Source organism: Carcharodon carcharias, chromosome 11 (genome assembly GCF_017639515.1).
Source record: "Carcharodon carcharias isolate sCarCar2 chromosome 11, sCarCar2.pri, whole genome shotgun sequence".
Classification (NCBI taxonomy): Eukaryota; Metazoa; Chordata; class Chondrichthyes; order Lamniformes; family Lamnidae; genus Carcharodon; species Carcharodon carcharias.
The window spans coordinates 97,155,814-97,173,522 of record NC_054477.1 but is presented as its reverse complement, the minus strand read 5'-3'; the positions used below and the strand labels follow the sequence as shown (position 1 = coordinate 97,173,522).

Genomic DNA, 17,709 nt, shown 5'->3' with positions numbered 1-17,709 from the left:
CAAACCTTGACATCGCAGAAAGACCTTGAGTTCAGTGTAATAGGGAAACTAATAATGTCTAATTTAGGATTACAGTGCATGTATGTGAATGTGCAGAATGTAGTAAAATAGGATTGTTGAATTGCAGATGCAAATGGTCACATGGAAATGTGATGTTGTGGTTATAACAGCGACCTGGCTCAAAGAAGGGCAGGAATGGGTATGAAATATTCCTGGATACAAGGTGTTCAGGAAAGATAGGAAAGGGAGGAATGGAGGAGAAGCGGCAATGCTGATTAAGGAATAAAGAATGTGCAATTGCATTGCTCGGTGTAGTCTATAGGCCATCAACTGGGGGGAAAGATGTAGCGGGGAAGATGTAGAGGAACAAATTTGCAAGGAAATTACAGAGAAGTGCAAGAATTATAGAGCTGTTATATTAATTATCCAAATATAGATATAGTAGTAGTAGTGTAAAGGGTAGAGAGTGGCAAGATATTTCAGGATAATTTTCTACAGCAGTTTGCTTCCAATCCAATGAAAAAGGAGGCATTGCTGGACCTAGTTCTAAGGAATGAGGTGAGGCAGGTGCATCAGGTATCAGTAGGAGAACATTTAGGGGACACTGATCATTGTAATATAAGGTTTAGGTTGGCTATGGAAAAGGACATGGAGTAATCGCGATTAAGAATAATTAACTGGGGGGGAAAGCCAACTTCAATGGGGTAAGAATGGATCAGGCACAGATAAATTGGAATTAAAAATTAGCAAGCAAAACTGTAACTGAACAATGGGATGCCTTTAAAGAAGAGATTGTTCAAGTATAGTCAAGGCATAATCCCTTGAAATGGAAGGGAAGACAAATAAATCCAGAGCTCCCTGGATGACAAAAGCGATAATGATAAGATGATGAAGAAAAAGTGACAGCTTATGGCCGATGTCAGGATAATACAATTGAGAACCAGCCTAAACATAGAGGGTAATTGAAAAAAATAAATAAGGGAAGCAAAGAGAGAGTATGAGAAGAGACTGACAGCTAACATAAAAGGGATGCAAAAGGCATTGATAGGCATATAAATATCAAAGGATGATAAGAGGAAGATTAGGGCCAAATAGGGACCAAAAAGGAGATTTACGTATTGCTGAGATATCAAATGAATACCTTGTATCTGTCTTTACCAAGGAAGAAGATGATGCCCAGGTCATGGTGAAAGAAGAAGTAGTTTAGACATTTGAAGGGATTCAAACTGAAAAGAAGGGCATATTGGATAGGCTGTCTTTACCTAAAGTTGATGAGGCATTGGATCAGATGCATCCAAGGATACTGAAGGAAATGAGAGTGGAAATTGTGAAGGCACTGGCCATAATTTTCCAATCTTCCTTAGACTCGGGAGTGGAGAAAGGCCACGTGGAAATGTGATATTGTGGAGATAACAGAGACCTGGCTCAAAGAAGGGCAGGGCTGGATATGAAATATTCCTGGATACAAGATGTTCAGGCAAGATAGGAAAGGGAAGAATTGCAAATCTTACACTTGTTAAAAAATTGGTTGTAAAGATAAGCCCAGCAACTACAGGCCAGTCAGTCTAACCTTAGTGGTGCAGAAGCTTTAGGAACAATAATTCAGGACAAAATTAATAGCCACATAGGCAAATGCGGCTCAACTAAGGAAATTTATCATGGATTTGTTAAGAGCAAATCGTGTTTAACTAACTTGCTTGAGTTTTTCTGATGAGGACAATGCTGGTGATGTGTTATACATTGGCTTCTAAAATACATGTGATAAGGTGCTACATAACAGACTTCTGAGCAAAGTTAGAGCTCAAGAAATAAAATGGACAGTGGCAACTTGGATATGAAATTGGCTGAGTGACAGAAAACAAAGAGTAGTGGTGAACTGGAGGATGGTTTACTGTGGAGCTCCCCAGGGACCAGTGTAGGACTCTTGCTCTTCCTCATATATATTAATGACCTTGATATACAGGGTACAATTTCAAAATTTGTGCATGATACAAAGTTTGGAAATATTGTGAACATGAGGAGGACAGTGTAGAACTTTAAAGTACATACTCAGGTTGGTGGAATGGGTAGACAGATGGCAGATGAAATCTAATTCAGAGAAGTCTGAAGTGATTCATTTTGATACAAAGAACGCGGAGAGACAATATAAAATAAAGGATACAATTCTAAAGGGGATGCAGGATCAGAGAGACCTGGGTGTATATATGCATAAGTCATTGAATGTGGCAGGGCTGGTTCAGAGAATGGTTAATAAAGTATACCGTATCCCGGGCCTTATCAATAGGGGTGCAGTTTACAAAGGCAAGGAAGTTATGTTAATCCTCTATACAACACTGGTTCAGCCTCAACTGGAGCATTGTGTCCAGTTCTGGTCACCACACTTAGGGATGATGTGAAAGCATTAGAGAAGGTGCAGAAAAGATTCATGAGACCGAAGTTCCTCACACCTGGAACCAGTTACGTAAAATGATTGGAGAAGTTGGGATTCTTCTTTCTGGAGGAGAGGGTTGAGATTAGATTTGGGAGAGGTATTCAAATCATGAGGGGCCTAGGCAGGGCCGATGGTGAGAAACTGTTCCCAGTGGTGAAAATATTGAGAACTAGAGGGCACAGATTTAAATTAACTGAAAAAACAATAGCAACATGGGCAAAAACTTATTCATGCAGCGAGTAGTTAGGGTTAGGAATGCACTGCCCGAGAGTGTGATGGAGGCAAGGTCAATTGAGGTTTTCAAAAGGGAATTGGATCATTATCTAAAAAGGAAACGGTTGCAGATCTATGGTAAATTGCTCCTTCAGAGGGCAACTACAGACAGAGCAGGCCAAGTAGCGGCTGCTCCTGCGCTGTAACCATTTTGTGATTCTATGACTTACAGGTTCAACAAACTCAAATTTCTTCTTTTCCTGAACTTCTTGAACTTTGAACACATACTCCAATGAAGCTTCATAAAAATTCTGCCGTTCCTTGTCAATTTGTGTGTCAGCCTGTAAATAGAAAGAATTTGCATTTTGTTCAGAATACCAATTCACTTTAATCAAAACTCAAAAGTTTAAAGTTCATTAGATTGATTGGTGCTATGTAAATGGTTAAAAACAGATCTTGAAGTAGTCTCCAATATACCCAAATATAAATCCAGATTGACTCTTGCAATTCTTATGTCATTCAGCATTATTTTAACCTTTTTCCTGCTTTTTTAAATCATGTATTCACAGGTGTTTATATAATGGCAGAAACAAGTTTCCTTAGGTTACTATACCCATTAACTATTTCTGTACAATAGCAGGCAGCAGATCTGACTTGGTTTTTTGCATGTTCTCCTTGTTATGTTCAGCACAATAAGGGGCCTGACTTATCTTCCAGTTATTACCATGGGTTTACACCTAAATTGTTTGCCTATGTTTTCTTTCTACAGAGGCGGATAAACTGGTTGCATATTTTCACTGATTTTTTGAAATTACCATAATATGGGGATTAAGTAAATGTGTAAATTTGGACTTTTCACACTAAAACCAATAAACCAAAAAATGCATCAATTTTGGATTCCGATGTCACTTATTTTAGCAATGTTTTACTTGGTGTTAGATAGATTCTTGAGGTTTTTGCCCAAATGCTGAACAGGATTTTTAAGGTAGGCAATGATATTCTAGAGTTAGGCTGCCCAATATCAGTGTTTACAGATTTGGGGCCAAATTTTTATGAAGGAGATGGAAAGTTCTCAACACTGCAAAACTATCTCCATTAAGGAGGCCCCTGCCCACCATATTTTCGTTCTGGGGAGGCAGGGACGGATTGGAGTCAGGCCCGCCACCTCCATTGGCAGGCCTGAGGCGGTAAGAGAGGTGGGCAGATAGCAAGATCAACAGGCTAAAATGCCCATCTCCATTTACTGGGACACCATCCAGTTGTAATCATGACTGTTGGGCCCTCCACGGCTCTTGGGCCACATCCCTCCAAGCCTCCTCATTCCTATGCCCTCTCATAACCCCACACTCCCTCATACCCCAAAGCTCGCTCAGTGCCCCCATTGCTCCTCAGATCTCCCAACCCCCCAATATCTTCCATGTCCCTATTGCTGCTTCCACGCGTCCCTTGCACCCTCCATCCTCACTCTCCCAGTATCCATTATGTATAGAACCAATGAGCCATTGGGAAGTCTTTGAAATGATCTTGAAATTGACAAAATAAGCAGAGGCTTTGAAAACTGCTCAGTATACAATCTTGTAAAAGTCAATCAGCCACAGCTATTCATGGCATCAATACAAGAAGCTTTTATCCATTTCAGATCTCTTAATTTGGTGTAAATAAACACGGCGGGGCTGACAAAAGAGCAAAGGAAAGCATCAGAGATCAGAGGTTGCGAGGCTGACAAAAGAGCAAAAGACAGCACGAGACTTCGGTGATACAGCGAGGCTGACAGAAGTGCGAAAGAGCATGAGACTTTGGAGACAGACCAAGGCTAGCTGCAGCCAGTCTGTGGATTCAGAGTCCATGTTCAGAAGCAAATATTGAGATGTGATATCAAGGAAAACAGTAGATAATTGGCTATTGAGTGTTTCCTAGAGAATTTCAATCAGGGTAAGTAAAACATAAGTTGATATAATAATAATATAAGCACACCAAGACTAGACACATTAATTAAAACAGAAAATGAAATAAAATAATTATCTAGTTAACTAAAACACAATAAAGTTGGCCAGACAGATAATGTGTTGCGGATGCAGTATGTGGGAGCTCACAGGTGCCTCTGTGATCCATGGCAACCACACCTGCATTAAGTGTTTGCAGCTTGAGGAATTTTAGCTCAGAGCCATTGAGCTGGAGGCTGACACTGTGATGCATTGGGGTAATGGAAGGGAGGGGTGGAAAGTTGCCTGGATACTTTGTTCCAGAAGGCAGTCACAATCCTTAGGCTAGGGCCATTTGATGTGGTCCACGGTCAGGGACAGGAGGGTATGCCTATGAGTGTGTCAGGTATGAAGACCCAGAAGACAGAAGTGAAGAAGCCTCAGCCCTTGCAATTGTCCAACAGATTCGAGGTTCTTGCAGCTTGTATGGAAGAATGTGGGGCCTGAAGGATGGATGAGCATACTGTCCGTGGCACTGTGGTACAGGAAACCATTCAAGCAGGTGAAGTAAATAAGAATGTAGTGGTAATAGGGGACAGTGTGGTCAGGGGGATCGACACAGTTTTCTGTAGTCGAGAATGAGAGTCCAAATGGCTGTGATGCCTGCCCGGTGCTAGGGTTTGGGACATCTGCTCTGGGCTGGAGAGGAACTTGCAGTGGACGGGGAGGATCCAGATGTCTTTGTGCTAACACAATAGATAGTACCAGGAAAGAGGTTCTGCTGAGGGAGTATGAGCAGCTAGGGGCTAAATTATAAAGCAGAACTTCAAAGGTAATAATCTCTGGATTATTACCTGAACCACAAGTTAATTGGCATAGGGTAAATAAGGTTAGGGAATTGAATGTGTGGCTCAAAGATTGGTGTGGGAGAATGGATTTTGATTCATGGGACACCAGTACTGGGAAAAGTGGGGGCTGTAGTCTTGGGACAGTCTTCACCTGAACAGTACTGAGACTACTGTTCTTGCGACTTGTATAACTAGGGCGGTAGAGAGGGCTTTAAACTAAATAGTGGGGGTGAGGGATCATGTGAGGAAAGATGTATTAAATTAAAAGAGAAGGGCATGGCAAGAGAACAAGGTAGAAAAAAGGGTAATGACAATCAGAATGTGGCAGGAAGGGCCAGAGTGTACAAACATATGAGTGCAGCAGCAGATAAGGCCAGAGCTTTTTTTTTAATTCATTCATGGAATGTGGCCATCACTGGCTAGGCCAATAATTATGACATATCTCTGGTTGCCCTTGAGAAGGTGGTGGTGGGCTGCCTTCTTGAACTGCTGCCGTTTGCAAAAATATTTAACAGACAGAACTAAAGGCTCTGTATCTGAATTCTCATCTCATTTCTACAGAATAGGTGAATTGTCAGCTCAAATAGGAATAAATATGTATGACCTGATAGCCATTACAGAGATGCTGTAAGGTGGACAATGCTGAGACCCAAATATTCAGGGTACTTGACATTTTGGAAGGACAGGAAGCTAGGATAAGGTGGTGGGGCTGCTCTGTTAATTAAGGATGGCATTAGTACAATAGATGAAGGATGACCTTAGTTCTAAAGGTCAAGATGCAGAGTCAGTTCGGGTGGAGATAAGAAATAGCAGAGGGAAGAAGTCATTTGTGAGAGTTGATAGGCCTTCTAAAAGTAGCAATGCTGTAGGATTGGGGTATACAGGAAGAAATGATGGGGGCTTCTAAGTAAGAGATTGCCAATTAGCATGAGCGATTTTAACCTATATGTAGATTGGACAATTCACATCGGCAAAGCCTGGAAGATTAATTCATTCCGATGAATTCTGAGTTCAGAAGATTAATCATTTTGGACTCAAAACATTAACTCTATTTCTCTCTCCAAAGATGCTACCAAACCTGCTGAGTTTTTCTAGCACTTTGTTTTTATTTTAGATCTCTAGTATCCACAGTATTTTGCTTTTATTTTAGCCTGTAAGATTATTTCATAGTGTTTCTGGGACAATTTGTTAGAGCAGGCTATTCTAGACCTGGTAGTGTGCAATGAGGCAGAATTAATTAATAACCTCATCGTAAAGGAGCCTCTGGGTAGCAGTGATCATAACATGATTGAATTTCACATTCAGTTTGAGGGAGAGAGAGTGGGTCTAAGACTAGTATTTTTAAACTTAAATAAAGGCAATTACAAGGATATGAAATCAGGGCTGGCTAAAGTGAACTAGAAAAAAAGTTGAGGGTTAAGTCAGTAGAAATGTAGTGGCAGGCATTCAAGAGGATATTTCATAATGTTCAGCAAATATACATTCTAGTAAGAAAGAAAGACTCTATGAGGAGGATGTGCCATCCATGTATAACTAAGGAAGTTAAAGATAGTGTCAAATAGTATCAAGTTGAAAGAAAAAGCATAGAACTATGCGAAGATTAATGGTAGGTCAGAAGATTGGACAAAATTTAAAAACCAGCAAAGACTGATTAGAAAAGTGAGGGAGAAATTAGAGTATGAGAGAAAGCTAGCTAGAAATATTAAAACAGGCTTCAGATCTTATACAACAATTTAAAAAGGAAAATAGTAACTGAAGTAAGTGTGGGCCCTCCAGAGTGAGAGTCCATGGAATTAATAATGGGAAATAAGGAAATGGCGGAAGCACTGGACAGATATTTTGTGTCTGTCTTCACTGTAGAAGACACAGATAACATCCCAGAAATACTTGTAAATCAGGAGGTGAAAGGGATGGGGAAACTCAAAACAATTACAATCACCAGGAAAATGTTACTAAGAAAACTATTAGAACTAAAAGCAGACAAGTCACCAGGACCTGACAGACTTTATCCTAGGGTCCTAAAATAAGTGGCTGCAGAGATATTAGATGCATTGGCTTTAATTTTCCAAAATTCTCTAGATCCTGGAAAGGTCCCATTGGAAAAAAATGTAACTCCTTTATTCAAGAAAGGAAAAACAGAAAGCAGGCAACTACAGGCCAGTTAGTCAGAGTGAAAGTGCTTGAATCTGTTATTAAGGAAGTTATAGCAGGACACATAGAAAATCTTAATGCAATTAGGAAGAGCCAACAGGGTTTTGTAGAAGAGAAATCATGTTTGACTAATTGTCATGAAACTAACATTTTTTCATAATGTTATTATGGCTTATTGTAAAGTAGGTTTATGGGTGTGAATATGTATGATTCTGTCTGTGTGATTTAATTGAATTAGTCAGGTAGACTGCAAGCTTGAAATTATCAAAATAAATTAGGGGTAAAAGGCATTTGAAATGCTAATGAGTAAACATGGATGAGGGCTTAGCATATAATAGGTGAAGGGAAGGAAATTTGCATTTTTAGATATTTGAAAGGGCTGTTTGGGTTTCAAAGGGATGATAGGATATTTACAACTAACAAGATAAGCAGGGCCAAGCCGTATGTTTATTTTCCCAAAGGCACTGACCATATTGGCAACATAAAAGATTTTCTAATTATGGGAAAATTAAATTCCCAAATATATATAGAACAATGGAATTTACAGATTAAAGAGAGAGAATGGAATGTTACGTTGTGTGGCCATGTAAGATCCAACAGGACCATGTAAAATAACCTTAAGGAAGCCTCCAGTCACTTTTGCAGAAGTCTGCAGTGTCCAGTAATCAAAGATGGAGGAAAACCTTTGGAATTCTACTGTCAAGTGGATGCTGTGATAAACTTGCTGGCTTGCTATTTAAATTTAAAATCGATCTTGGACTGTTGCTTTAAAGGGGGTGTGTCAGGTTAATTAGGAATTTTGGGATTTGTTATAGTATTAGGTAACTGTAATCTTATATATGTGCTTGAAATTTTTTTAAATAAATGTTTTAATTTAGTTTTTAAAATCTCTAAAGGTGTTACTGGGTTTATTATTTCTGAATTCAGTGCACAAATCTTCTCATAATAAATAAAAATTGCAAAACTGTTGTGATAGCATAGCCAAGTTTCCCTTGTGGATTTTGTTCACCTGGCACACGTTGCATGACATGTTATATCATAATTATTAGGAAGCAACAAGTAATGCAGATAAAGAAGAATCTGTAGATGTGGTGCACCTGGATTTCCAAAAGGTGTTTGATAAGGTTACATCAAAGGTTACCACATCAAATAAGAGTTCATGGTATAGGGAGAAACGTCATGGATAGAGAATTGTTTAGCTAACATAAAGCAAAGAGTCATTTTCGAGTTGACAAGATGTAACTAATGGAGTTCCACGGGGATCAATGTTGGGTCTTCAAGGATTTACAATCTATATAACTGATGTGGATGAAAAGACCGAGTATATGGTTGCTAAATTTGCTGATGACACAAGGATAAGTAGCAAAGTAAATTGAGAGAGTAGGGTTTTCCAGCCCTGCTCGCCACTGGATAATCTGGTCCACTGGGAGTCAATGGACTTTTGGCAGGGCCACCGCATCTCCTGCAGTGGGTCCTGTCATGATAGGGCTGGAAAATCCCAGCCCAAGAGTCTACAAAGGGATTTAGATAGGTTAAGTGAGTGGGCAAAAAATTGGCAGATGGAGTACAATGTGGGAAAATGTGAACCTGTCCACTTTGGCAGGAAGAACAGAAAGGCAGTATATTATTTATATGAAAAGAGTTTGCAGGGCTCTAGCGTACAGGGATCTGGGTATCCTGGTACATGAATCACCAAAAGTTAGTATGCAAATATAGCAAGTGATTGAGAAGGCAAATTGAATGTTGGTGTTTATTGCAAAGGGAATGAAATATAAAAGTAGGGAAGTTTTGTTACAACTATATAGGGCATTGGTGAGACCACGGCCAGGATTTTCTGGTCCCGTCTGCCATGGAACAGGAAATACCTGACCAAAGTCAATGGGCCTTTGGTTGGTCTGTTAAATTTTCCATCCTTCCCCTGACAATTCCCACCTTGGGCAGGACCGGAAAATCCTTTCCCACATCTGGACTGCTGTGTACAGTTTTGATCTCCTTACTTGAGAAAGGATATAATAGCATTAGAAGCAGTGCAGAGAAGGTGCACAGGACTGGTTCCTGGGATGAAGGGGTTATTTTGTGTAGAAAAGTTTGCCAGGCTGGGCCTTTATCCACCAGAGATTTTAAGAATGAGAGATGATCTTATTGAAACATATAAGATCCAGAGGGGAGCTAACAAGTGGATGCTGAGAGGATGTTTCCCCTTGTGAGAGAGAGAGAGACTAGAACCAGGAGAGAGAGTTTAAAAATAAGAGGTCTCTCATTTAAGGCCGGGATGAGGAGAAGTTTTTTCTCTCAGAAGATCTTTGGTCTGCGGAATTCTCTTCCAAAGAGAACAGTAGAGGCAAGGTCAGTTAGATTCTTGATTGACAAGGGAGTCAAAGGGTATAAGTGATAGGCAGGAGAGTTCACACCACAATCAGATCAGCCATGATCTTATCAAATGGTGGAGCAGGCTCGAGAAACTGAATGGCCTATTTCTTCTTCTAATTTGTATGCACATATGTACTTATATAAAGAAAAATAACTATTACGAGGTATTAGAGAAATCAATCAAAGTTCTCGCACTCTGAAAGTTGCCTAAACAAAGCCTGCTGAGCTGAGTGTGTTAGTCATTTTGGAGCTCAGCCAAGCATTCAAAATGATGCCATCTGGCAACTGTTTCAACAGAAGCAGACATCTGTTTTTCCAGAAATCCTACTCTCACAAGAAGTCAAGAGGTGAGTAGGAAAAACTGGCAAAACAAAACTCATACTCATGTGAAGAAATCTTCCATGACAGCACTGATATCACAAATATTTTTCATTTCTTCTATTCCTCGTCCTAAAATCTTGGTCCAAAAAGATTTTATCGATCTGATGGGAAACTCTTTTTGACTCTGCAACAAAGAAATGGAAGGGCTCCCTTCTAATCTCTTGGCATGGGTTGACTACCATTGAACAATACCAGTAAAGAATTCCAGTACAATGCTCTCTCCTTAACCCTTTGACTTGAGCATAGGTTATAGGTTCATGGCCCAGAACCAGTAAAGAATCCAACTGTCTTCTTAAATAATAGAAAAAAAAAGTAAGATTTTAAATAATTTGAAACCCAACCACTTACATAGCATTAAAATTGGGCCCATTAAAGTCCAAAGGCTATTTTCTCCAGGGCAGATTTTGACTAAAATTTGTGCCAAATTGTATAAATGGGATGTGTGAAAATGGGAATTCCTTGCAGATCTGGAATGATTATTCCTGACAATTAACTAATTAAGGGAATTTAAAACATATTTGCATTTCAGGCTGTAATAAATAATCCTATATGGCTAGAACTTTCTTACCTCTTGTAAATGTGCTTCTTTTTTCCTTGATGACAGATTCAAATGCTTCTCCAATATAGAATAGTATTTTTCACTTTCTTTATCAAATTTTTTCTTCCCATCCTAAAAAAAAATATACTCTTTGAAAACAATTGACTAGAAACAGTTCAGTGTTTTATTCCCTTTGTTTGTTTGACAATGGCAATATTGGGCTGTGGGCAGAATTGATTCTAATTTCTTTACAAGAAGAAATGATTAATAAAAACAAATTAATAAGAATGGAAACAACACTAAACCAATTAATTTGAAGCTACCATGAATCAACTATTAATCTTGTACTGAACTGAATATTACTAGTTAATTGAAGGGTACTAATTTCCTTGACTTTGTAATCTCCTAAAACATTGCTTACCAATACATGCGTTGAAAAAAAATCAATTTTGATCAACTCAGCATAAACATTGTTTCTTAAATCAATCATCTTTTTATGTGGATGACAAGTATGGAAATAAAAAGTTAGCCTAAGTAAGGATTTCCCCTTCAGGAGAATATTTTAATGTATTATATCCAAATGCATTTTCCCTTCAAAATAACTAAGAATTCTATTCAGTATAGAACAACATTTAACAGAATTTGTTTGATCAAAAATTGTTCAAGATTGCTCTATAATGGGTTCATGGTGAGTTTTTGAAAAAGAAAATTAAGGCCGTTACAAAAAAATAAATGACATTTTCTTTTAAGACTGAAATTAATTTTAATGCTTCTGTCATACTAAATCTGCCAGTGACTGAAACAAATTGAACCAGAAAAAAATACATAAGTTTCTTATGTCTGAAATAATTTTCTGAAAGAGCAAGTGGATAAATCCATTTAAAAAATAGTATTTTGGGTTTTTATAAATAGTTGAATGCAGTATGAATAAACAAATAATCAGAATTTATGCAAGATGTTTGTTACATGCACTGCAATTTCAAATGTTCTATTAAAGAAGGGACATTAAAACATAGAGGGTAAACAAAATTATCTCATCAGGGTGATGCCAGAGATAGGAAACTATGAGGAGAGACATGAGGAGCTAGGACTATTTTTACTAAAGCAGAGAAATATAAACGGAAGTTTTTTAAATGAACAAAAGACACCAAGACTGAGGAGACAGGTGAGATCAATTTCTTTCCACAGAAGGTTGTTGGAACATGCTTTGCCACAGGAAGTGGTTGAGGGATTACATCTGGAACTCTAGAGGAAAGGCTGGATAAATATTCTAAGCAGAGGAAGATACTGTACTATGAAGGCAGATCAGGCACTGGGATTAGTTCTAGAATGCTTGAGCAAAAAATTGGCACAAACATGACAGGCTGAATGGTCTCTTGTATTGTCAACTCCTATAAACTGATTCTCTTCTCTTTTGCATGATTGGAATTATATTGCTAGCATGTAATAAAAGTATTTTGACTTCCAGTAAAATTCAAAACCTCACTTCATGAGTTGTAATGTAATTGCATGGATAAAAGAGTGTTTTGAGTTTCTGAAAAAACTGGAATGGGCACTATACACAGCCAATATAAAAACGAAAAAACTGCGGATGCTGGAAATCCAAGACAAAAACAGAATTACCTGGAAAAACTCAGCAGGTCTGGCAGCATTGGCGGAGAAGAAAAGAGCTGACGTTTCGAGTCCTCATGACCCTTCGACAGAACTTCGACACAGCCAATAGTCTGACTATATGCATATCATTTAGGAACTAAGAAGGTAAGCTCAAGCCAATACATAGCTTTAAATCATGATGTACATTGCACCATGTAAGTTTTAATGTTGACTGCAATTGTTGTGAGTGAAAAATGTAGTATCACATGATTAGATTATGTAGCCTACAATTACACAATTTTAAAATAGATAACCATAGTTTAGGTGATATTCACCATTAGTACAGATACTTACAGGATCTTCTTCCCAAGTTTAATAAGATACAACATTCCCTATCACATAAGAAACTGTCTTTAGGGAAAAGATGTGCTCTCTCACATCCCCACACACTTTACACACTAACTTGGGGTAAGGGTAGCATAGTGGTAATGTTACTGAACAAGTAATCCAGAGGCCCAAACTAACACACTAGAGACACGAGTTCAAATCCCACCATGACAGCTAGGGGAATTTAAATTCAATTAATAAATCTAGAATAACATACCATACTCATTAATAATGATCATGAAACTTCTGGATTGTCGCAAAAACCCATTTTCTTTCATGGGAGGAAATCTGCCATCCTTATCAACTGATTTTAGATCTATAGACAATGTGGTTGGCTTTTAACTGCTCTCTGAAATGGTCCAGCAAGCCATTCAGTTGTATCAAATTGCTACAGCAAAAAAACACTGCGGGTGTCCCTACACCGCAGGGATTGCAGCCGTTCAAGAAGACAGCTCACCGCTACCTTCTCAGGGGCAATTCGGGGTCACAATAAGTACTGGCCTTGTCAGTGATGCTCACACCCCAAGGACAAATAAAAAATAACTTTAATTCCCCATCCTCATTCTATCTCTCTTCCAATAGGCTATTAGGCTATAAGATGAGAGTTTTAACAATGACTACACTTCATAAAGTGCTTTAGGGCATCCAGTGATTGTGAAAGCATTATGTAAATGTAAATATTTCCTTTTCCTCAAGGTGATGGTATCCCCATAGCTAATTTTCCTTCTCACATTCCACTTCATCCTTATTCCACAACTCTAGGCAGCGCAGTGAAATGTGATAACTAAAAGACATAAATATGACACACAGACCTTGAGTTATTTATTCAGAGATCCCTGGAAGAGCAACCAAGATGATCTCTCCCAGCAGATGCTTGAATAAACCTTTGTTTACTAGAAACTCACAAACTCGAGTAATCTCATCTTTTTACAACACCAGCGACGTCCATATCCCATAAACAAATAAAAACTTAGAAGCAGCACCTCTCACCCCAATGGCACCACAACCCTACTCTTATGATTTTTCCTTTCAGATGCCCAAGAAGTGCAACTTGGCCAGGGAATGGAGGAATACCAACAAAAGACTGATGAAGGAGAAACCCTGTCACTTGATTTCATATTCACATAGTAGAGACTGAGAGACCAGGCACAAGTGTAATGCAGTCAAGGCAGGGAACAAGGATAACAAGGTGCCAGTTTGTCAGATGATGGGGTCGCAAATGAGTTCTGCTCTAAAGGACTCATTAGTATTTTGATGGTAGAGGCTACAAAGGAAAACTTATGGATGATCAACACTAAAAGGGATGCCTGCTAGAAAGGCTGTGTTCAACAGAAGACTCTGGTCCCAGTTTGGTTCAATGCTTTACGAAGGCCTTGGAGCCCATTTTATCCAGCATGGAAGTCAGTGTTTTCACAAGCGTGTTCTTCATAATGTACTGTCTGATGTCTCAGCTTCCACTGCAGCATAAGCAGCTTCCACCAAAAGCCTGAGTGCTGCAGTGGAGTTCACTCAGACTGAAGCTTTACAAGGTCAGGGTGTTACGGGAGTCCAGCAATTAGTCCTCCCACTACGATTGCTGAGGCACTGCCCAGGGACTGCTCATAGAGCTGGGGCCTACTGCCTTTTCTTAGGATGACAACATGGGTCCTCCCACTCCAGCCACTCCACCCATGTCCTTGCTGTTGTCTGTCAGACAGTCAACTAGGTCTGCTGCTGTCAATGCCAAAATGGTGCACTCTGAATCCATGCCTTCTAGGCTCAGTGTTCCTCGAGGTCATGTCGCAAGGCCATCTGCAGACTCTTCCACTGAAAGTCAGCTTCCTTCCACCAACCATGAAGGAGCCACTGGAGTAGCATCGCATAGAAGCACTAGCACAGACAAAGTCACTTGCAAGATAAGCACTGAGGGAATGCACAAGGGTGGTTGCTTACCTTCGTATACAATATGCCATGATGGTTTGAAATGTTATTTTGTGGTGGCTCTTATTTTTTCAATGCAGTGTGGTCAGTGACAGAAAAGCTTTAAGGAGTAAGCTGAGGTTTCCAATATCATCTTCAGGAGATAAAATGGTTGGCTAAGTTGTACCCTCCCTTTCTCTTCCTCCTCACGCTCCTGCTCTTCAGCTTCTCACCTTATAGCTGGTGGCAAAGGTTGTCCTCTCATGATGGCAGGGTTACACAGTGTACAGCATATCACCCACCAATCTTGAGACCCAGTCTTGGGTTCTGCAGGGCTCCTCAAGGCAGCAGAAGCACTGTCTCAGCACGCCACTGGTCTGTTCTATTCAATTTCTTGTGTCACTCTTTTTCTGTTATTGTACTGATGCTGGCCACATGTGCATAGGTTGTGAACATGAGCCACGCCATTATCATGGCTCAACTGGAAACACTCTCACTCCTGAGTCAGGAGATTGTGGGTTCAAGTCCCATTCCACGACTTCAAGCTGACACTGCACTGCAGTACTGAGGGAGTGCTGCACCAAAGGTGCTGCATCTTTTAATTGAGACACTGAATTGAGGCCCCATCTGCCCTCTCAGATGGATGTAAAAAGATTCCATGGCACTATTCCAAAGAACAGTAAGGGTGTTATTCCTGTTGTCCTGGCCAGTATTTATCCCTCAATTAATGTCACTTAAAAAACCTATTATCTGGTCATTCTCTCCTTCTTCAGAAGTCCCACGGGATCAAGCGAGACATGCTTCCACTCCGGTTCAATGGGTTCTGAGATGGCTGATAAGTCCAATGCACGATCTGCAGACTCTGCCACATGCGGGGCAGGTAAGATGCTTGAAGGTTTAGAGAGATGAGGTGTTTGGAAGTTTTTGCGCTCTTTCCAACACCTTGACTTTACTTCTGCATTCTCTTGACAATGTCTCACATGTGCTCCCAAATAAACTTTCTCAATTTGGTCAGTCACAAGCCAGGACCTCCCATGGGTTGGCAGAAATGTTTGATCTCTTCAGGGATGCGTTGAGGACATCCCTAAAGCATTTCCACCTTCCTTCTGGGAGTCACCTGCCGCCCGCCAGTGAGGCGGTGTGTTTCCTGTGGCTGCATAATTAATGAGGCGGGAAACGGACAATATGACGTAAAAACCCAATGTTGCAGCCAGCAACAGAACTATTCTGCTGAAGGGTCATGAGGACTCGAAACGTCAACTCTTTTCTGTTCCACCGATGCTGCCAGACCTGCTGAGTTTTTCCAGGTAATTCTGAGAATGAAATTAAGTTTGTTCATTATATGGTATATGCAGACAAGAAGAACATTAAAATAATTTTTAAAGTTTTTGGGGAATTGTTTCATCAAGTTACTGTGTGAATTGTTATTTTAAGTATGCCAGCTATTTTGCTTGCTAGTATTTCCACATTTAAACAGAATATGATTGACCCTCAACTGCCCTCTGAAATGACCGAGCAAGTCAATCAGTTAGGGCAATAAATGCTGACCTTGCCAGTAACTGATATATCGTATGAATGAATTAAATATAAATATACATATAATTTGGGAATGGAAGTCCAGGTGTCAGATCGAGACAAAAAGAATCAGGGTGGCTAGACACCAGTGAAAAATTACAACATTCAGGAAAATAGGATTCTTTAGACCTAAACATAAACTCAGCTGCTGATGCATAGATTGGCTCAAAAATTGCAGATATTTAAATGCAAATTCCACAGCAAGTCGATGCGAAGGGCAATGTACAATTAAATGTGGAAATCACAAAGTTACTGTTGGCGATGCGCTGCGACACCATTAGCTTTGCGTAAATGGCATCTTCCCTTCTGCCTGCCCAATCAAAAGCACTGAGAGGCTGAGTTCCTGTATTTGCACAATAGGCATGAGCTAAACTCACCATAGAAAATTAAGTAATGTTATTTCAAGTTTAAATACCCTATTAATGGCATGGTAAGTTTTAGTTACTGCCAAGTCAACCTCTCTGTAAAATAACTAATATTAATGTGGAATCTCATTCTTTACAGTTTTAATTGGCTTTGGAGATTTTCAAAATGTACTTTTTAAACACTTTTGCTGTCCATCTCCAATTTTTCTCTCTCAATCCACTTATTTCTCCCTCTCTATTTCTCTGAATCCAATTTGACATTGAATTCACCTTCTAATTTGCGCTTGCTTCTCAGTCTTTGTGCTGTTACAATAGCTTGCCTTGTTCACTCAGATTCTGTGTGCACTCTGGAGGGTGCTGCAACATTTCAACCTCCCACTTCCAACAACATGTAAGGAAAAGAACTGTCGATATTAAACGGTCAAGGGAAAGTCTAACATCAGCGACTATGCTAATATAAAAGCAAAATATTGTGGATGCTGGGAATCTGAAACAAAAACAAAAATTGCTGGAAAAACTCAGCAGGTCTGACAGCATCTGTAGAGAGAAAGACAGAGTTAACATTTTGAGTTCTTGTCAGCGAAGATTTGTACAAATCCTCATCTGTTTCAATGTGGCACCCTCTACAGGAAATGTGAGGCATCGTAAGCAGGAAAAGCAGCAGCAAAGCTCTTCAATCTATCAGACTGAAGTATTCTCAATGAGACACAGACTGCAAACAATAAGAAATAAATGGGAATAGAAATTACACTTAATTCATTGTATAAAGAGTGAAATGAAGGGTGGGATATATAAATGGGATTAGGAGAGAAAGAGAGAAACAGAAAACTGAAAAAAAAATAAATCTGAAAAATTAATTTTCTCCTGAGGGAATGAAACTCTACACTTCTAAAATTATTTTTTTCAGGGCCAGAGAGTTTGTCCATAGTAATTATCATCCATTATGTCATTAAAAACTCACTTACTCCTGAGAGCATAGGTTAGGCATCCAAAATACGTCTGTCAGAAACTGGAATTGTCTGAAAACAATGCATTT

At 39.5% G+C, this 17,709-nt stretch overlaps 1 protein-coding gene across 1 annotated transcript in view; it reads right to left on the bottom strand.

The window, feature by feature from the left end:
* arhgap42a (Rho GTPase activating protein 42a) overlaps positions 1 to 17,709 on the bottom strand; it is a 533,191-nt gene that overhangs the window by 168,178 nt on the left and 347,304 nt on the right. The window contains exons 5-6 of the mRNA XM_041199402.1: positions 10,885 to 10,986; positions 2,875 to 2,985 (exon numbers count right to left, since the gene is read on the bottom strand). Coding sequence (XP_041055336.1) covers positions 2,875 to 2,985; positions 10,885 to 10,986 — 213 coding nt within the window. The remainder of the gene's footprint in view (positions 1 to 2,874; positions 2,986 to 10,884; positions 10,987 to 17,709) is intronic.